Source organism: Phalacrocorax carbo, chromosome 2 (genome assembly GCF_963921805.1).
Source record: "Phalacrocorax carbo chromosome 2, bPhaCar2.1, whole genome shotgun sequence".
Classification (NCBI taxonomy): domain Eukaryota; kingdom Metazoa; phylum Chordata; class Aves; order Suliformes; family Phalacrocoracidae; genus Phalacrocorax; species Phalacrocorax carbo.
Genome location: NC_087514.1, coordinates 53,955,497 through 53,977,102, shown reverse-complemented (window position 1 = coordinate 53,977,102; position 21,606 = coordinate 53,955,497). Strand labels below are relative to the sequence as shown.

General features: G+C 38.1%; 1 protein-coding gene across 1 annotated transcript; it reads right to left on the bottom strand.

Annotated features, from left to right (window-relative positions):
- Window positions 1-2,018: 2,018 nt before the first annotated feature.
- NDC80 (NDC80 kinetochore complex component) lies at window positions 2,019-21,582 on the bottom strand. Its single transcript, XM_064442923.1, has 17 exons — window positions 21,462-21,582; window positions 19,977-20,087; window positions 19,429-19,515; window positions 18,547-18,670; window positions 18,247-18,419; window positions 15,959-16,061; window positions 15,042-15,131; window positions 13,009-13,102; window positions 11,757-11,863; window positions 10,754-10,898; window positions 10,271-10,476; window positions 8,896-9,048; window positions 8,526-8,615; window positions 7,611-7,703; window positions 5,980-6,110; window positions 5,336-5,438; window positions 2,019-4,970 (listed from the first exon to the last, which is right to left on the bottom strand). The coding sequence occupies exons 2-17, from the start codon at window positions 20,075-20,077 to the stop codon at window positions 4,848-4,850; spliced, it is 1,923 nt and encodes a 640-aa protein (XP_064298993.1). The 5' UTR covers window positions 20,078-20,087; window positions 21,462-21,582; the 3' UTR covers window positions 2,019-4,847.
- Window positions 21,583-21,606: the final 24 nt, after the last annotated feature.

Genomic DNA, 21,606 nt, shown 5'->3' with positions numbered 1-21,606 from the left:
CTTGTTTACACGAAGCTGTTGATAAGGGCTTCTGGAATGGAGGGACAAGACAGTCAATCACCCTGTAGAAGATATGATCATATCTACTTTGGACAAATACTGGGACTGGTAGACCCTTATGAACTAGGGTTCACAAAAGGTCCACTCTCCAGAGGGGAGCTGACCACAGCAGAGCTGGTATCTGTAATGTTTTATAAAGTACTCTAAGGTCAGACTGGTACGACAGCCTCAGGTGTGAGCTATAATCTAGAGCATTTTCTCTGCTTGGCAATCGTTACTGTTGCCTGACCTGTGATAAGTATCAATTGCCTTTTATTCTTCTCGTAAATTTTTAATCTCCAAATCTGAAAAATGGACATCAAAACTGCATGCAGATACTCTTCTATGAGATCTTGCTGTTGTACTGATGCAAACTGACATCTGTTTGAAAAATCCTGTAAACAAATCAAGTTCTACAGGAAAAGCCTGCAAAACTAAGGGTTTTCGCAGGCTGACTGAGCAGTCTCTGCCAGTCTCCTTATACAGGATTGAAGATGCCAGTGCACTTCCCTGAGGTATGACATTGGCTAAGGCATCAATAGTCCCTCATCCAGTGAGGACACTGAGGGCTGTGTGAGTCTTCTGTGCTTCTTCCATTCTGTAAAATGGAGTGAATACCATCGAAAACTTTCAACAAGTGCCTAAAACATAAAACTCCAATAGTCTTGTATGGTAGAGATCTTTGCAAGGAGAGAGACCTCAACAATACATGATCGCATCATGCCAGAACCCTTTCACAGCCAAAAATCTGGAGAGCAAGTGTTGTAAAATCAGGTCAATTCCTTGTTCTATAGTACTGCCGAAAGAGGAAGGTTAACTGACTTGAAAGGAGACATTAAGGTTTCCAGTATTAAAAAAACAACAGTGCTCCTCAGAGAAGAGTGGAAAGATAACATTTTTAGTCTCTTCAGATTCTTTGCAGTGCTCAGAATACTTACCAAATAATCTCTAGAGTAGACATAGGCAAGTAGCAATCATTACTCTCATCCACAAAATCTCTATTGCTTTGCAGAGTCACTTGGCATGAAAGGCCATGGACTTCCTTTTTACCACAGAGCTTTGCTGAAGGGAGTTTCCCCACTTCTAACTGAAAAGGGAATGTATTCAGCTGTCGGCCTTTTCTTCCAGAAACTCTTTCCAGAAATGAAAATATAAAATTATATGTATGGTTTTCAATTCTACCACAAAAGGTAGAGCAGGGATGAGAACTCCCATGAAATGCCAAAGCACACAAAATATTAGAAGTATTACAGAACCAACAGAGGACAACATATTGTTATCCAGCTTAGAACTAAAGGCTTGCATAGGCAAGCAGTACTGTACATTGGCAAAACCAATGAGAAGGGTCTGAGTAAGCTGAATGGACACGTGAGCTGAATAGACACTACAAAGTTAAAAAAGCCTTATCAGGCTCCTAAGATGCACTCAAGAAGTACTCCAAAAAGAACTACCCAGTTCTTGACAGCGATACAAATTTCTGACAACAAAATTTGAAAAATTACATGCTCCAGGGAAGAGAACAAAGCTATACACAGAGTTCTACCATGCTTCTACAGCATCAAGGGTTATTTTTTTCATAACTAGGTCAAAAATATAATCAGATGGAAGAGTGGTCATGTAAAGGAAATAGTTCTTTAATGCTGAAGATAGCAAAAAGTTGGTCAGGGAGATTAATGCTGAAGGGGTACTTATGCACATGAATCAGTTGTAAAAGTAGCTTGGACCTCTGTTCCTTAGAGTTTTTAAAAAGCCATCTATTTTTTAAAAAGGTTAAGACAATTTTTATTCCCTTGCAATTTATAGGAAGCGCATGCTTCTATATTTATTTTTCCTCTGCATAATGCATGTTTAACAGCAAGGATAGTCAGGGAATTAGTATCAGCTGCTAAGATAATTACCTAACTCCAGGAAAATCAAATTAATTGTGCTTTTTATGTCATGTTTCTATACTTGCAGTAGGAGTCTATCCTTCAGAGAAACAGGTTTAAGAAATTTTATTAAGTGTAAATATACATAAACTTAAGGCATATTAACTGTACAAAAGATACACTAGCAATAAATGAGGCAACTGTATCCATACAAAAGCCAAAAATTTAGTTCAGCCCAGTAACAAAAACATGTTGCCAGCATTACAAATGTGGACTTTTTATTACTGAGACTACTTTAATTTCAAAATATTACATTTGCCAGTACATGAAGGAAGGTCATTGTGACCTTGATTTTTTAACCCATTACCATTGGTTTAGTATTAGTCCTTGGAAATGACATTTATTTTGCTTTCATTTACTCAGTTAACTGACTACTCCACAAAGCAAAGAAGCTGCAGATGCTCATACACAAGAACAGCTATAGAAGCAGAGACAAACAGGTGTCAGGCAGCCAAGAGAGAGCATAACCCCTAAATAAGCACATATTTTAAAGGAACATGATTATTCTGTATAGTTCACAGTTTTGCTTAACTAGAAGAATATTGCTTTAGATAACAAAAATATCAGAAAGATCACAAAAGAAAAAAGCTTCTAAGAACAAGGAACTGAGATTTGGTAAGGATTAGGCTGTTACATAAAAAAAGTAGTAAGAGTTTGTAAAGGTAAAATGAAAAAGGACAAGCAGAACTACTACCCACCTGTCAGAAAACTTACAGCTGTCAAAATAAACTTCTGAAGTACAACAAAAGAACAGAAAGTTAGAAGCTTAAAAAATGCTATCATTATCAAAATATCTGAAACAAAACACTCGTACCTGAGCCAGAGGAGTCACACACTGTGTTGGCTGGGATAGAATTAATTTTCTTCCTAGTAGCTAGTATGGAGCTGTGTTTTGGATTTGTGCTGGAAGCAGTGTTGATAACACAGGGATGTTTTAGTTACTGCTAAACAGGGCTTACACACTCACTTAAAAGAGTCAAGGCCTTTTCTGCCTCTCATACCACCCCACCAGTGAGAGGGCTGGGGGTGCACAAGAAGCTGGGAGAGGGCACAGCTGGGACAGCTGACCCCAACTGACCAGAGGGATATTCCATAGCATATGATGTCATGCTCAGCACATAAAGCTGAGGGAAGAAGGGGGGACAGAGTGACAGCGTTTGTCTTCCCAGGTAACTGTTATGTGTGATGGAGCCCTGCTTTCCTGGAGATGGCTGAACACCTGCCTGCCCATGGGAAGCAGCGAATGAATTCCTTGTTTTGCTTTGCTTGCGTGCACAGCTTTTGCTTTACCTATTAAACTGTCTTTATCTCAACCCATGAGTTTTATCACTTTTACTCTTCCAATTCTCTCCCCCAGCCTATCAGCAGGTAGTGAGCGAGTGAGTGGCTGTTGGGTGCTTCATGGCTGGCTGGGGTTAAACCACGACACTATGTTACAGACAACTGAGTTTTATATATGCTCTGCAAAAATAGTATAGAATTAAAAACAGTTCAGTTTTTATTTGCAGTCTGTGTTCAGATGATCCAAGTTAAGTTTTGTTAAGTTATGTATATCCTAGGGACCTGCATTTCATTCAAATATTGTGTCTAATTATAGAATTAAGGAGCAATTTCATTTAGCTATCAGCTGCTAAAAACTTTTGAACAGACTGCAAAGTTTTTATCATTGTATATTTGAATCAGTGATATTTATTACTGAACTCTTGAAAACACTCAAATACTCCAATACTTTTATTAGGAAATACCACCATAAACTAAATTATTCAAGACAAATGCTGATTTTTTTTTTTAAACACAAAGGTATATACAAAGTAGATAAGATGCTACTTCCATAGCGCTGAACAAAAGTACATGTTCAAAAGATGGTGTTACTTTTTCTTCAGTGTATTTGAACTGGAGCTCTCCATATGCTAATTTTACTGCTACTTTCCTGAGGAAGAAAAATCAAATAACGTCTGTCCTACTGGTCTAACAGAAGAATGCAGACTCATTTTAGACCATTTTGATGTATCCAACATTAGCCAAATCTAAAACTGATTAGCTGTATTGCTAGAATTTATATGTTGCCCTACTTAGAGCTGCCTCTTGTATACATATTCAAGTAGTACAGTGAGGTTTTGTCTGGGACTATGAGCAGTTAGAACTTTGTTTTCAAACTGACTTTCTTTCTGTAGACTATTTACAACACTACTGTATAACTACTACTGATCTTTTCAAAGAGATTTTTGTAAAAAAAAAATCTTACTCATGTAAGAGGGGTCTTCTGGGCAGTTTCACAGAAAAATGAACAAGCAGGAGACTGAAAGACATTTGTATTTGGTCGTGCTACTAAAAGGCTTGGGGAAGGATGTGTACTGTCATGCATGTGCACTAAATACATACATATATTACAAAATGCACAAACTATACTCCAGAAAGGAAAGTGTATCTCTCTCCTCGGTTAGCAATCCCACAAGTTTACAAAAACCACTAGCTACTTTTAAGTGGCAGTATTTCAAGTTGCCAATACCCTCTGCATTTGTGCTGTCGCTTGCAGTTCCATCTTTAAGTCCACTCTGGCTTCTTATGGTAACAGGTTAACTGTACTCTTGTCTTACTAATGTTCCTAGAAGAGCACATGATTTGATGAAAACATGAAGAACACAAATGATTTGATTATGAAGAAAAAATGAAATTAAGTTCCACAGCTGTCTTGTCAGATGTCTGTAATCATGTATAATATACTGCAAGGAGGAAGTGTAATAAAACACAGGAAGTTCATAAACATTTCCTTACACTTGTAACCAGTTTCACTGTAAACACAGGAACTACCCATCCTTTTTGAAGGCACCATACCAGAGCTTCAGAAACACAAAATTTTCATCTTCACCTTTTCGGTAATTACAGACTTTCAGCCTTCTTTTTATAACTGTCTAGAATTCTGGTCAAGAATGACAATAGATCCTCAGACATGAATTCTTCATAGTCTCTGTCAATTTTTGCATTCTGTTCATCAAGATATTTCTAGAAAGATTCAGAGAAAGTTTATTAGAACTATCATGGTCTCTATTGTACTGGTTCTGCTAAAGCATTTTAAGCAGTCATTGCACAGGTTAAGTGATTTCAGTTAAACACTTCTCTGAAAGACATCTACCAGAAGCAGATTCTACCTGACCAGATGTTACTGCTGAAATTTAATGATAAATTCTGATTAATTATACCAAAGGTTTTGTCAACACATTTATTATACTAGAATCCACAGACCCAGTGCAGCAGCCCTAAATAACTGACGCTTATTTGGAAAGAGTGAGCAATAATTCCTAGGTGTTTAACTGCAGTTGCAAATATCTCTAGAAAGATTTAATTCTGAATATCAAGTTTTAGCTTACCTCTACAGATACTACATGAGTAGCAATCACTTCTAAAAGACGATTCAAGTTATCACCAGCTTTCCTGCTCTCTTCTGTTGTTGTTTGCATTACAACTTGATATCTAAAAAGACACTCAGAGTCACATCTGTAATTATAAAATTCCTGACATCTAAAACAATTACTTCACCAAATCTGATATATATTCATGTTTAGCCATATTTTTTTTCAATTAGTGTTAACTTGAACGAAGTCAGATTTGTTATTATTATTCAACTTAGAAGAAAAAGGACTGTATTTTGCTAACGGGTAAGAAACAAAGTACGTTAGAGTCAGAAAAGAGTCAGAATAGTCTTTCCAGACTTTAGGCCGTAAAATGTAGTTGTCACATAAGTTTGGAAACAAACTAATTTCCTTACTACAACCATATATATGAAAAAAATTACATGGAAAACCGAAGTTCTGATACAGCAGACAAATGTTCTAACAAATTATTGAGTGTTGAGGAGAAACATCTTTCAACTGTGAACTTGTGAAATTAATATACTAGATGGATACCTGCTCACCAAAGAATTTTATGTTAGGATTCAAGAAAATGCCTTTATCCTTAACACACATAAAACACAAAATAAACCACACAAACAACTTGAAGTTATGGGCCTTACTGTCGCTGAAGGTCATGCAATTCATTTGTGGCTTCACTGAGACCATCATTGACACCACTCTCAAGTAACTGTTTATGCTTCTCTAACAAATCCAGTTCATTTGCACATTTTTCCTCTTCATTTTCTGCCTCCTGTAAACAAGGAAAGGGGGGGGGGGGCGGGAAGAAGCATAACTTGGGAATAATTAGGATTTTTTTTCTTTTATATTGCCTGATTACATCCAATACTTGAATTCAGAATTCACACAGATAACTCCAAACTTGCAACTAAAAATAAAAAATTACACCCCCCAAACCTAAGTTTCAAGTATTTTCTGTATTGTCTTCCACCCAAAACCAGCCTAACCTTCCTTAACTTCTCTAATATTTCAAGGTTTGTGTTGCAGCTATTTTCCCTTCAAAGATCATCTCAAAAAGTGTCATTTACATACTTTACAAAGCTTAGAAATGGAACAAAATGAATAACTGTATCTAGGGTAAAAAAATAAAATTACATTTGGAGTAAGAAAATTGTTTTTTTCTTCTGTGTCTGAAAGATGAATACGAAATATAAGCAATCATCTCTCCAAGGAGAATGACACTGTTGACACTATACTTAGCACAATTAAATGCACAAAACCAAACTAAATTTTGCCATCAAATAAACATGCAATTCTGGTAAATTACTGAAACATCATCCTTCAAAAATAATTTTAATACTGAAGTCTTATGGATAGCATTTTAAAGATTACACAAGGAATTACATGACTATGTCTTATTATAACAATCCAGTTGCAACTGAGTATTTTATGAGCTCATCTTAAAATAAAAGCATATGCAACAGCATAGATCAAAAGCTAAAATTTCAGGCATTTTTAAAAACAATAAACTAAATGAATTGCCTTCAGCCATCTAAGCAGGTATTAGCCACAAAATAACCCTGTTTTGTGGTTATAGCACAGCAGTGTGGTTTTGAAAGAGCAGATATGTTAAAACACTAGCTTAGTTCAAAAAGCGTTTTTCTCCTGGGCACCACAGCCCCAAAGCCATGCTGTTAGAGAAGTTGGGAGGTACTGAGACAGCCACTTAGTTGTTAACTGAGGAGGCTCTGTTTTGTTCTTAAACTAGAAGTGAGGAAAAGGATAGGGACTGCTCTCCCACTGGAGAAGAGAAACAAAGAAGCAACAATTTTATAACATTAAAACATTTAATGTGCTTTTAGTCAAATGTTTTCCTTAGTTTTTAATGTGATTAAACATGTTTACTAAAAACGTTAAGTATTTATTACATACAAATTGAATAGACAAAGCAGATTCTGTTGACTCCAAAATCTCCTTCAAGCACATGCTTTGAGATGCCCTGAGGTCAGGAGATGATTGCCACTGCTTTTATTACTGGATGTAGTAGCTTATGATTTACAGGATCTGCCAAAGTATGATGCCAGATTGTCTTACGAGAAAGTGAAAACTGACTCACTTAAGGGAGCACTCAAACATGCCTGAGAAGAATGAGAGAATCCTGCAGGAGGAATGGAAGGAGGGAAGGGCAGAGGTCCAAACAAAAATGCAAACTGAGAACTTATGTATAAATACAACCATTAAGGATAAGGATATCATTAAGGGTAAATTGTCATCAACCTAGATGAGGTTCTACCTTAAGCTTCTGATGGTAAAGATCATCCAGCTTTTCAGCTTCTTCTTTCAGCATTTTCACACTGCTTTTCTTGTCTACTACCATTACATTCACCTAGAATGAAAACATGACCAAGAAAATATAATTTAAAAAGATTTCCAACATATAAATCCATGCCATCACAAACAATACACGGTAGCCCAGGAATATTTAAACTGGGCCAGGCTGGGTGGCATTAACTTTCTTCATATCAGCCTGTATCGTGCTTTGTTTTGGATAAGTGGTTAAAACAGCATTGGCAACACACTAATATTTTGGCTACTGCTGAATAGCACTTGCACAGCATCAGGGCTTTATCTCCCTCTCACAGCCCCTCAGTGATTAGGGTAGGGGCAGGCAAGAGGTTGGGAACGCAGATAGCCAGGACAGCTGACCAAAACTGGGCAAAAGGATATTCCATACTGTATACTGTTGTGCTCAGCAGTAAAAAGTGAGGTAGAGGAAGAATGTGGAAATAAAATTCTCCTCTTCCAATCCTTCCTGAACCCAATATTGCTATAAATCTTCCTGATGACCAACTTGTCAGTCATGATAAGCCACACAACAGACTGGAATGGGCAACTTATTAAGAACAAATCTTTCCAATGTTTATGGTCAAATATATAAGCTGCATAATCTTCAATGCAGGGAATACACATTATTTCAACCAACAGAAGACGACCCTAATTATCACAAAAGCTTTTACATTCCATTATAATTAAAGCAACCTTCTCACAGCTTTCCTCCCTACCCCCCAAAAAAACCCAACCCAAAAAAGCCCCCAACAAAACCAGCCTAAACAACCCACCACACCACACTTCAGCCATGCAAAAGGATAAATGAGACCAGCAGATAACATTATGGTATCTTAGTCCTAATCTTCATTAACCAACACACCTGTTCCAAAGTATCTTCCAAAGTCATTTTCCTCTGAGTAGCTTTCCTAATTTCTTCCTCAGTCTGGTTTATGATCTCCATAAGGGGAGCCTGTAATACACATACAAGAAGATCTGGCTAATGCAAATTGTTAGTTTGAACTAAGATATGTCCCAGTATGTCTTTTCCCTCTCCCGTTTTTATTTAGGCTGCTGTACCCTCCAATACCAAATTTCCTTCCTATACTATGATGTAATTATGGTAACGCGTCACACAAGCATTTCACTGAAGTTTCATGGAGAGGTTAAGAGAGACCTTTCCAACATTTCCAAAGAAGCGCATTTTTTTTCCATGAGTGGTAACAGAAACATTCAGTGTCGACTCTGCTTACCTTGATCTGAGTTCTGTATTTGACTAGGCAATTTGGTCCTGCCTCAGGATTAAACTGAATCTCAAAGTCATGGCCTTTGGAATTCTCAGCACTTACTGGAATTAATTTCAGCTTCCGAGCCAGTTTATGATACTCTGCCAGTTGCATTTCGATCTGTTCAGGGAGAAAAGGGCAAAACTCATAGAAGAAATACAAACGGAAGCTTTGCAAAAAGTATTCATATAGTACTTCAAACAAGTTTCTGAGTTGCTCTGTACAAACATGATTCCCTGTCATGCCGCAGTATGCAAGAGCTGCATGTATTGACAGTCCAGCAGTTTGCACTGTTTGGATTAAGTGCTGTTTTATGATTCTTTGAGGGTTTGATCTGCAAGGTTTCTCAGTGTGTATGGGTGAGACTGAACGGTTTCACCCGTAGTTTTCCCTACTCATTTGCCATGTTTTTTCCCGCTCCAAATTTTTGAGGATTGGTTGATAGGGAATGAAAAACATGCTTGGAAATAATACAAATAACTAAAACAATGATCAGTCATCATGTTGATATGCCTTCTCTCATAGGTTTTTACAGGAAATGCCACATAGGCACACATCCTAATAACATACTTTAACTGGAGCATTCCTCCAGTTAAAGCTTATTAAATGCTTTATGTTCTGATTAATGAGTGCCATTTGCATGCAAACACCAAACAATGTAAGTATTTTTTTCCAGTTTTTATATGCTTCATACTTGCACAGTATGGGTAATTTAAGGTAATACCAAGTGCTTGATAAAGCATAACCCTGCCAAATGCAAAACATATTTGAAATTTTTTTTTTGTTCTCCATCTAGCAAAGCAGAAGCTTTTAAGTCCCACCACTTACAGGACCACATCTTTTCCTTCTGTTTGAGGGGACTGAATTTGGCCCTTAAAGCCTATCAGAACTTCCACATAAGGGACCAATCTGGCCCTAAATGCATGCAGATATTGATCCAAAGCACTGGTTTTGCATTACTTCCTTACTATGAAATCTTAACAGTAGCCTGAAGTTGCTTGTGTTATCAAAGCAATTTCAAGCTAATGTTATCAAAGCACTTGAGGCTGTAACAGTGAGAGCTGACAGTGGTGCATATTTTAGCTATGTTCCTTATGGTATAGAAAAAAAAATATGAAAAGAATATATTTCCATTATGTTCAAAACAGAAAAAGGGAAAAAAGAAGAAACGTTTTTCAGATAGATTATAAACATAAGCTGTTCTTGTCACTTTAGCCTGTTAAGTCATATCTATGCTGTTAGATTGTTTATGAAAGAAGTTAACAAGAGTCAATGTCTGAAGTTTAAGCTTGCATGATGAAAACAGATAGTCACCCCTCAGTGTAGTAGGGTTTTCACATACCGCCTCTTTATTCCTAGCATATTTTAGCTCTTCATTCCACAGCTGATGTTCTTCTGCTTCCACTTCCTTAGTCAGCTTGTTAATGGTTTGCTGCAACTCATTTCTCTCATGATTTATTCTCTCAATGTCCGCAACTGAGTACTTTTGGTTATCAAAGATATGCTGGAGCCGGGCATTCTCCTGCTTCATTGCTTCTACTTCCATTTCTAAGTCCACAAAACATTTGTGAAATTGATGTAAAATACCAGCCTATATAGTTAAGCCTAATATCTGTGTTTTTTTGAGTAAATAATGTCTGTATTTCATTACTCTACTGTACAAGCAGCTATGAGCCAAAAAATCTCTATTAGCAATCCATTTTGGAAAATTATTTATAGCATCATCATATATTAAGTGTCTGTCTCTGTCCCGAATCTGAGAACTACAATTATTTTAAGCCTACTTTTAGCTTCACTATCCCAATTGTGACCGAGACCTTCTTACCCACTGTCTCAACTTCCTCCTTAACACCTTCCAGTTTTTGATCAAGGATGGCTACATGAGATTCCAGATTAGCCAAATAAGCCTGGTATTTCTGGACATCTGCTTGAAGAGACGATTTCAGGTTTCGAAGTGTTACTCTACGATCCTAGTAAACAGATGGAAAGAACAACTGCTATTATATTAATCTAAAATAATTATCTTACATTCCAGACAAGACAATAGAGTAATTGTTCAACAGTATAAATATAAAATTAAAGAACTTCAATAACTTTTTTTATATCTCTGTGGTTCAGCTGAATCAAGTTAAGCATCTTTAAAATAATAAGAAAGACTGAAAAGATGGTTTGTACCTTAATTCTTTCATTTCAGCATTTAGTCTTTGATTTGCATTAGGCATTGCATTAAGAAAGTTCTTCCTACAGATAATTCATAACTTAAGTATAATAATACACAAAGGCAGATAAAACTAAGGGCAAGGATAGCAGGTAATAAAAGCAACACATCTTGCACAGTAGGCAGGAGTCTCAATTTGCCAGCTGCACCGCCACTAAACCAGTTTTAAGCTCATGATGTATTAAAAGCAGAATCCATCTTTTCAAACAAAATATTTTCCCTATAATATATTGTTACCACTGAATCCCATTCTCTCATCCCTTAAAAACTCCTCATAACAACATTTTTGGAAGAGATAATGTTGAAGTTCAGAAAAAAAAAGTTATTCAAGTATTTTATTATTATTTCAACCAAAGCAAGATCTCATTACCTGAAAATATCAGTACAATATCAAACAAATAGTGACTGAAGACTCCACAGGAAATGCCTTGTACTATAATGGTATAGAGTCTGTAATAACCTCGCCTAATTAAAATCCTGCAGAGTACCGAAAATGATTTTCCATTCGTTGTAATGTATAATCAGCATCTTTGTTTAATAACGGCAATAATGGTCAATAACATAAAATTCAATTCCACTGTATAAAGAAGCATAGACACAGTTTACTAACCGGCTCGCTTTCCTTTTCTTTTTCTAGTCTCGCAATCTCTTCATTAAGTCTTTTGTTGTCAGCTACTAAACCTTCTATCTGGAATTCATCTATATTAAATAAATCCTCTGAGGGAAAAAGAAAGGAGCAGGGGTGGTTACAAATTAATCTCACTGAATAGCATCACCTAATCTGAATATCTGTGCTTTACCTTCAGCACAGTAAATACCCATTATCTGGACAATTACTTTAAATAAAAAAAACAAAACAAAAAAACCCACAAAACAACCAACAAACAATCAAGAAAACCTTTCATTACAAAGCAAATAGGCAAAACCCAAAACAAACAGGAAAAGAAAATAGTTTTTCAGTCCCCATGTCATAAGAGAGCTCAAAAATCACTCCTGTGAGGTCAGTTTCCAAACTCTCATACAGCCCACATTACAGGATAGTGGTTGTTAGATAACTTTCATCTGTTCCAGCTTCACAAGGTAGGCTGGTCTGTATACTCCTCCTTCCTCATGCACATACTTCCTTGCCTCTTGAGACATCTTTTCCCCTACTTCCCTCAGCCTTTGCCAAACATCGACATGACTACTTTTTCCTACTAACATCTAGTAAGTCTGGTAGGTTATGTTTCCTCTCCAACTGACGGCTCCAGCCTGCAACAGAAGTATCCTTAATCTGGCTTTTCATAGGAGGACATAGAAAGCAAGAACTATTTTTCCTCCTTGTTCTCATATTCTGTTTGTATTTCTGTAGGTGATGAATTGAATGAGTCAAAAAAATTAATGATTTTCCATGTCCCCAAACACAAACACAGATTCATGCATATATGGGAACCTTCACAACAGAGTTTGGAACTCTTGCAGACTGTTTTCAGAGCTTTTAGAAGCTGAACTTCATTACTTGCCAGATGTGCATTCTCTGGTAATATTTTTTTTTTTTAATTGTTAACTCTGTCAAACAGAAAAAGAGTCATCTACATAGATGGAATTTGCATCTGAAAAACAGTATACTGCTTTTTCTGTCACAAAGCCATTGAAAACAATAGGGTTACACAGGTAAGCTGGCAGCAGAGCATGACCCATCTGTCCGTACTAGTAACAATGCATAAAGAGAAGAGAATTAAGTCAAAGTAATTGCGAGGTACTTGGGAATTTCAGGTTCCCCTACCTCAGACCACTTTTAATTGTAAGCTGAGCAAAACCAATGCTAGGAGGAAAGAAACCAGTAACACAATTAAATACTCGATTAAAACATGAAAACTTACTTAATTTTGACTGCACTTCTGCATCCAATTCTTCAAAAGTATCTCTCCCTTTCATGAATTGCTCATAGCACTTCACAGAGTAGTCCAGGAAAAGCTGAAAAAAATTTAAGTTTTCATTTCAATAATTCAAAGGGCTGTAAAATATCTAGATAGTCTAAATCTACTCAAACAATGGAATTAGACACCAAAAAGGTCTTTCATTGGTTTGACTGCATTTCTGTAAAAATCAACTTTTTTTGCTCCTTTTAAACACAGAATATCAACAGATTATATCCAGGCAGAAGGAGACATCTAGAATTCACATTAAGAAAGGACTGAAATACTTGATACACCCTTCCAGCATACCTAACAAGAATAGTAGATATAACATTTAAGAAGTTATCTTGAAATGTATGGAATCATCTAGTTTGGAAAAGACCTTTATGACCATCAAGTCCAACTACAAACCTAACACTGCCAAGTCCACCATTAGACCATGTGTCTAAGAACAACATGTCTTTTAAATACCTCCAGGGATAGTGACTCTACTACCTCTCTGGGCAGCCTGTTCCAATGCTTGACAACCCCTCCAGAGAAAAGCTTTTTCCTGTTATCCTATCTAAGCCTCCCCTGGCACAACTTGAGGCCATTTCCTCTCGTCCTATCGCTTGTTATTTGGGAGAAGAGTCTGACCCCCGCCTCACTACAACCACCTTTCAGGTAGTTGTAGAGAGCAAGAAGGTCTCCTGTCAGGCTCCTCTTCTCCAGGCTAAACAACCCCAGTTCCCTCAGCCACTCCTCTTGCGCTCTAGACCCTTCATCAGCCTCATTGCCCTTCTCTGGACACACTCCAGCACCTGGATGTCCTTGTAGTGAGGGGCCCCAGACTGAACACAGTATTCAATGTGTGGCCTCACCAGTGCCGAGTACAGGGGCACGATCACTTCCCTATTCCTGCTGGCCACACTGTTCCTGATACAAGCCAGGATGCTGTTGGCCTTCTTGGCCACCTGGGCACACTGCTGGCTCATGTTCAGGCGACTGTCAACCAACACCCCCAGGTCCTTCTCTGCTGGGCAGCTCCCCAGCCACTCTTCCCCAACCCTGTAGCATATGATCCTCTCAGGCTAGTTTATGGAAACTGTAGGTCTGTTTAACAGACCTCTTCAGTAAACGTGACCACTATAGTTCAGCTATGCAGATGTCAGAAAAGGGATCTAGAATTAAAGAGAGGGTACCCAGAAAGAATTTACTGGAAACTTTAAATTACAGATCTTGCAGAAGCAATTATGTCCGTACTGCAAATTTTGTTTCAACATATATGCGTATGTATTAATGTATAAGCACACATTTAGCTTAAAACCATTTTTACTTGTCAACTGTCAGTTTTGTAACTGTAGTTCAAAATACTGATTTAATTTGATATCTGCAATTTTTTAATTAAATGTACTGGCACATCATACAACCCCTTCCAAACATCTGCTGTGTGTTAACACTGAGTTAAGTCTGAATAGTACTACTAATTTATGATAAATTAGAAAGAAAGCAAGCTGCTGGATTTTTAAGTGCCTTAATTACATTGCCACCCTAGTTTGTGGCTTGGAAATTAAACAGAACAACCAACTTTTAAATGGTAAACTGAGTAAATATTGGCAGGAGCCACTACATATATAATTAAGTCACTGTCTTTACACTGTAATGCTGTTAACCTTAGAAGACTCAAGTGCAAAAGAGAAATATATCTGAGACCCTACTAAGGCAATAAACAAACAGAATAATGATTCCCTTTCTCCACAAAGAGAATAGAAACAGTAGCAACTCAGAGAATAAGGTATTTTAATTTAATACCCAGTCTTCACCAACAGACTGGCCGTGATGCCTGCTCAGGAAACTAGTGGATCAGGCTTTTTGTGTAATGCTACTATACTTCCTAGAGAACTCTGTGAATGTAAAACTGAACAGAATGTATAAATAAAGTTAAAATGGCTGTGTCGTATTTAAATTGTGTTGTTACAGCATATACAATTCTAATAATCCTTTACTTTTTATGGTACCTTATTATGTACAATCCCATCATCCGTCTCTCCTCCCCAGCTCTGTCCATCGTCAAATAATGGTGCATTTTCCCTCATGGCAGCATACAACTGAAAGGCACAGGTGTACATACAAAGAGCAAGTGCGAAAATCCCCATTAGTTTTCATATTAGTTGGAAGTTCATAAGAAGCAGAGTAACACTGGATTAGGATTTCAGCAAGCAGCGTGTAATGGTGATTGGTCACATTCTGAAGCAGCACATCAGGGTAATGAGCCTGTGGTTTAGTTAACTAAAAGCACATGAAGAGGAATGCCTTCATTCACCACTGCCAAATTGCCTTGCTAAAGCAAATGTGTCTTTTCAGCATAAAGGTTGGGATTTTCATGTGTGTCCAATTCAGCAGTGGTGAACTTCTGTCACAGATTCCAAATTTTGCTCAGACCTGAGCTGGCTGCAACAGAGAGTTGCCACTACTTAAAAAAAATAAAACAACAAAACAAAAACCTCCCACCCTATACATCAATGACAGGACACTTGAATAATTGCTACTGAAAATTCCATCCTTAGACTTCAGATTTAGGACAAGATGGCAGATGTCACAAGATCTGCACTGGAGATACACGATTATAACCATTAACTTTTCACATTTTTATGTATAAGTAATTTTCCCCCCTTCTCACGCACAAATTTATCCAGTGCACACGGTAAAAAAAACAAAAACAAACCATTAAAAATTCAGTTTAGAAGTTACTAAAGGTAAGGCTAAGGGCTAGCCTTAGCTAGGTAGCCTTAGCCTAGGTAGGTGAGAACACCTACCTTTTTCTTTACATAAATGCTAAACAGAGATTTTTAGAAAGCATTTAGGAGGTCTGTATTGAAACTAACATTCCAGCCTGAAAAGTGGAAATATTTGGCTTAAAGAAGACAAATGCTACCTTGACGCAATCAATTAACCAAACCAAAGCTGTCACGATCTGAGGCCAGGTGTGTGGTGCTCCCACTGTGTACATGGAGCTTTTTGACAAAGGAAAGGGGTACCTACAAGGCAAAAGAAAATACATTTTTCATAGTTGTGGCAAACAGTGATGAAAATGGAACAGCACGCTTTTACATGCATATCAAGGCACAGAAGGAAGAACAAACTCAATTGTACTTTATACTGTACATTGAAGGAAGATAATTGAATAAAATAGTGCTGTAAGAACTCAGCTTATCATGGGTTTCTCATTTTGTGATTCATAGAATCACAGAATATCTCGATTTGGAAGGGACCCATAAGGATCATGAGGTCCAGCTCCCTGATCCTCACAGGACTACCTAAAACTAAACATATGACTAAGAGCATCATCCAGACACTCGAACTCTGACAGGCTTGATGCTGTGACCGCTTCCCTGGGGAGCCTATTATCCAGTGCCGGACCACCCTCTCAGTGAAGAACCTTTTTCTAATGCCCAGTATGATCTTCCACTAATGCAGTTTCATTCCATTTCCCCGTGCCCTATCGCTGGTCACCAGAGAGCCTATTTCAGCACCTCCCTCTCCTATGCCTTCCTCAAGGGTGGCAGCGACTGCGATGAGGGCACCCCTCAGCCTTCTCTTCTCCAAGCTGAAGAAACCAAGTTACCTCAGCTGCTCCTCAGAATTCTTGCTCTTGAGACCTTTCACCATCTTGATTGCCCTCCTCTGGACACACTCTAATAGTTTGATGCCCTTCTTATTTTGAGATGCCCAAAACTACACACAATACTTGAGGTGAGGCCGCACCAGTGCAGTGTGAAGTGGGACAGTCACCTCCCTCAACTGGCTAGCTATTGAAGAAGTGATTGAAGAAATAGACTTTTTTTGCGTATCCAAAGAATAGGAACAATTAAAGCCTCATACAAAAAAGTGTAAGCTATTCCTTCATACAATCCTTAGCCCCTTCCTATTCAGCTTAGTATGTTGTCTTGGTAGAAGCCAGATTTGTCTTTCTCCTGAAACTGCTATGGGAGGAGAGATGGGCACTGCGGTTCTAAGGAAAAAGGAGTGGGTGCCCTACAGGCATGAGTAATGTTCGATCACAGAAAAGATTTTAGGAACAGCTGCATATCAAAATATTAATATTACCTATAAATATGGAGCACACAAAAGCTACGCTGCTGATTACAGACACCCTCTCAAAGTCTTCTACAAGTCAAGGAACACTGAAGTGCAGATTTTATTCTATCTTTAGACTTTCAGCTGCTCAAAGTGATTTTAAGAACATAGGACAAGAAGCTATGATGGTTCTAAATAAGTGCTCATGAGACATTCAGCCTAAGAATTTTTTTAAAATTAATTATTTAGGTCCATTTTATAACTCTCAAATGACAACTTAAAGTGAGTTCTCAAAATAAGTCTTTTTATCCAGGATTACACTCTTGGTGCAGCAGAATAAAGCCTCTTGAGAGCAACTGCCTTTTCAACATTTCAGGTAGGACACCAGTTTCAAATGTTATAGATTAAAACAAAATGTTATTAAAATACTGAGAAGTGAACAGAACAAACTTGTACCTAACACCTAAGGAGCCCTGGTGCTTTGACACAATCGTGGCCTCAAATCTACAGAAGTAAAATACACTTCACTTTTTTGTTTTTTTTTTAATGAGACTGAAAATTCACATTCATCAACAGGCAGAGGATTTTCTTTCTTGGAAAGTGTTGGCACATTCATGATTTCAAACACTTACTGAACAAGATTAGAAATAAAATACTGAGCTACTTAGTGTTTTTTTTTTTTCACCTCAGCAGTTGTTTTTGTTATTTCCACCCCCTGCTTTGAAAGCAGGGTGGGAGAAACTGCAGCTAAAATTATTTTTGACTAAATTAACTGGATCCAACATTCTGAAATTGTTTTTTAGTTCTTGGATTTTAACAGAATGAACCAGAAAAGTCTGTCAAAAACCAATGCGTCTGTCTTTCAAAGTTTAATACAAAAAGATGATTAATTAGATTTTACATTACGAAGTAAGCTTCCAAGAGCCTATAGCTCTCAAGTTCAAATATAAAATGTATAGTAGAGTCTGAGGATCAGAGTAAACTTAAACAGAAGTGAAACAAAGTAATCACAACATTGTAGTTTGAGTCTCACCTGAATAAAGAAGCCTATCTGTTCTCCCCAGCTATCATGCAGCGTTCTTAGCTTTTAAATTTCTAGCTGTATCATATCTATTTAGCACAACAGACTAACAATAATGATCTTACCCAAGCTCTTTAAAAACTCTGGGAATTTCCTCTTCAAATTTTGAGTCAGGCAGTTCGTATGAAGGGCAGAGAAATCCATAGATAAAAGTGAAGATTTTTAAGAAGTCCTTAACTGATGGAGACTGTAGTGATTTCATGGAAACGTTATGGGCGTAACCATTCTCAACAAGAAACTGAGAAAAAGAAGCATGGCATATTAGTCACTAAATAAGATCTAAAGTTGAAACTGTGAAAAATAAATATTTTTATTAGTATCTTTTATGCCTAATAACGTACATTTAGAATAAGTTAATAAGTTACCTCACAAAGCTGCTTGATACATTGTTGGATGAATGCCTTGTCATGAAGCGGCCTGGGATCCTTGATCTTTTCTGTACCAAACACACCATACTGACTGTTGCGTGAACCTCCAGCCCCACTAGTTCTGAGAACAAGAAAGAAATACAGTTCTTGTCACAATACAGATAAAGAAGAACTCTTTTAATGTTTAAATCAGTACAATTGCTATTTTCATGTTTCTTGTGCATTTGTTATGCCAAGGGATACCTCAAGGTTTCTCTTTATCTAGGATGATTGGAAAAATAACACCAGCCTGGAAGCCATGATGCACGCATACAACAGATGCATCCTAGATGCATATTTCCTTCAGTTTATTGAAAGAAATGAAGTTTTATAGAGCAGAAAAACACCCCAAGGATGAAGAAACAAAATTATGTAGGTGATTGAGAATAAAGACTAAATACTTAAGGAATATTTAAAAGGCATAGATCCCTGCAACAGCAGGGTCCTATGAAAGATGATATCTGCAAGCCATCAGAACACAAAAAGCCATGAACTAAGCTTAAAAATAATAAAATTTTGGAAGGTTTGCATTTTAGAAGACAAAACTAAGGCAGAGTGTACTGGAGATATTGTTCTTCCTTACACAGGCAAACATATGAGAAGCTCTTAAGGTCTGCAGTACATATCATTCCCAAGAGACAGAACAGCTCTCAAAGCAATTCCTACTCCACAGCATTAATGTTCAGTGATCAAAGAGTGGAGGAAGGGAGACCTGAAGGTCTGCTGGGCTTAGATCTGTTATTTCCTATAATGAAAATCTGTCCAGAGAGAAAAATGACAAAACAATGTGGGACTGTTATTGTTTTAATTTACAGTACAGAGATCTGAAGCTATCAATACCTCTTCCCAAAAAAGCTGACTTTTCTTTCTGAAGTTCCAGGTGTAGGTTTGCTCATGCTCAGCTTCCCAAACGTACCTCTGTCTTTCCTAAAGGATAGGGACAAGCATTTAAATGATGTATTTCTACCATTTCGTCTTTTGTTCATGTAAGAAATCTATAACACATGTATATAAGCTTACGCATCTTCAGCATTGCACCATCTTAGAAAAGTCAATGTTTTTAATGCATTATTTGTCCATTATCAAAACTACTCCTGCAAGATTTATAAGTATACATTTTATACATATATGCATTCAGCCACCTCCTAAGAAACATGTGAGAAGTGTTACAATCTGAAATGTGTCACGAGTAAACAAATAGTTTAAAGTAAGTTTTTTTCAGAACTGATGCTCTTCTGCAAATATCCTTGGCTGCAGCAAGTTTTCTTCTTGCTGCTTCCAATTTTGTTTTTCAGTTGCTACTCACACACTCAAACACACTACAGTAAATCTCTTCTGAGTTAGTTTTTTATACACCTATTCTTAGCAAGATGATCGGCAACACTTACATCTGAGGTGTTTGAAGACCCATTTTGTTGTTGTCCTGCACTCTCAGTGCCATCATAGATTGCCGACCGCTGCTTCCGGCAATACTCGAGCTTCGCCTCATTGTGACTATACTGTAAATCACAATCTGTCAGTATTGGAAAATCAAAGACCTAAGAGTATTTGCTTTTTTTAAACACCACAACGACTTTTCTGAGGGGTCAGAATAAGCAAGTAGAACTGCCCCTTGGACCAACCAGTGTGACAGACAGTTTACAGAAATATTGGGTTATCTTAAACCCCCAAAATTAATAGAAAATGGTGTATGTCAGACTCCAGAACTATATAGCAGTAGCCACAGACTTTCAAATTAACTATCTTATTGATGAAAGTACCAGTGCTTATTCCAAACCTATTATTTATACCTGGTCATTTCTATCCTACAGGTTCCAAATGCAAAACAGCTTAAGAAGTCTTTCAGTCCAATCAGCTGGGAGGAAGGCCACACTAACATGACTACTGTTTCTAGCACTTCAATCATCCCTCTGTTCCTTAGCTGCTAATTCTGAGCCTGGTTATTGATTTTGCAAATGACCTCACAGAACCATAGAAGAATAACTGGAAAGACTATTCTGAAGTAATATTATGGCTATGTTCAGACTACACATACAAAATATAAACCCACCTGAAAATATTGAATATTCCCCACAGTGGTATTAAGTGGGATTTTGAGTTAAATGGCATTAACTCTGCAAAAAATGCCAACTTTTACCCTCTACAGATAATCTGTTTTATTTTTGGGATGTGCCCAAATGACTGGACTATAACTCATCAAAAACATTATTGTTTTGTATCGTTTGAATCCTTTGTTACAAGCATCACCAAAACACATTATCGATATAAATTGTGTTTCACGATTACACTTCTAGCTGCACTTCTCCCAAACCGTTGCAGAAGTTTAGCTTCCGCCCACTTCATAGGGCAGACTATCCACGACCTCATTTTCCCTCTGGAAGAAGCTGCATTCTCCCATTACTATTCCAGAGATCCACGGTAGACGGAAAAATTTTTTTCGCAAACATACCAAGTGACTAGTTTGAGAGCAGAGTTTACTAGAGACAACATGCTAGCAGGAAAAAAAAAGTCAGGGGCGCGGCAGAACCGGCCACAGCTACATCCACTTGAATTAACAGCGCGTTTACACCGTGCCAAAGGCAAACAGGGAAGCCAGCGGCGTTTACACGCCAGCACCAACAGCCCGACGCTCCCCACCGCCGCCGGGCCCGGCCCCCTTGCAGCACCGGCTTTCCCCCGGTGGGAGGCCCAGGGTTCCCCGGGGCCGGCCGGGCGGTGCCCGCCGCCCGCCTCGCAGGCGCCAGCCCCGGACCGGGGGGAATGGCGGGGGGTGGGGGTGTGTGTGTGTGTGTCGGGGAATGGCTGCCGCTCGCCCCGCTCGGCAGGGAAGTCCCGCGCCACGAAGAGACCCGTCCCAACAGCCCAGCCGTTACCGTTAACAGCGCCGACTCCTTCCTCTCAATTTCAAATCGGCCCGCCGACTACGTCACTCTGCGCGCCGCAGCACGTCACAGCGGAGCGGCGAAGCATCAGGATGAGGGCTGAAGGGGTGTGTCGTCACTTCCGTTTACCAGCTGC

What these genes read in the sequence shown, in the direction of transcription:
- NDC80 (XM_064442923.1), bottom strand. Translation starts at nt 20,077, where the DNA reads ATGAGGCGAAGCTCGAGTATTGCCGGAAGCAGCGGTCGGCAATCTATG. An exon ending in GTCAGCTTTTTTGGGAAGAG is followed by an intron (nt 18,671 to 19,428) that starts GTATTGATAGCT and finishes TCTTGTTCTCAG; the next exon opens with AACTAGTGGGGCTGGAGGTT. An exon ending in TGGAAGATACTTTGGAACAG is followed by an intron (nt 7,704 to 8,525) that starts GTGTGTTGGTTA and finishes TTTTCATTCTAG; the next exon opens with GTGAATGTAATGGTAGTAGA.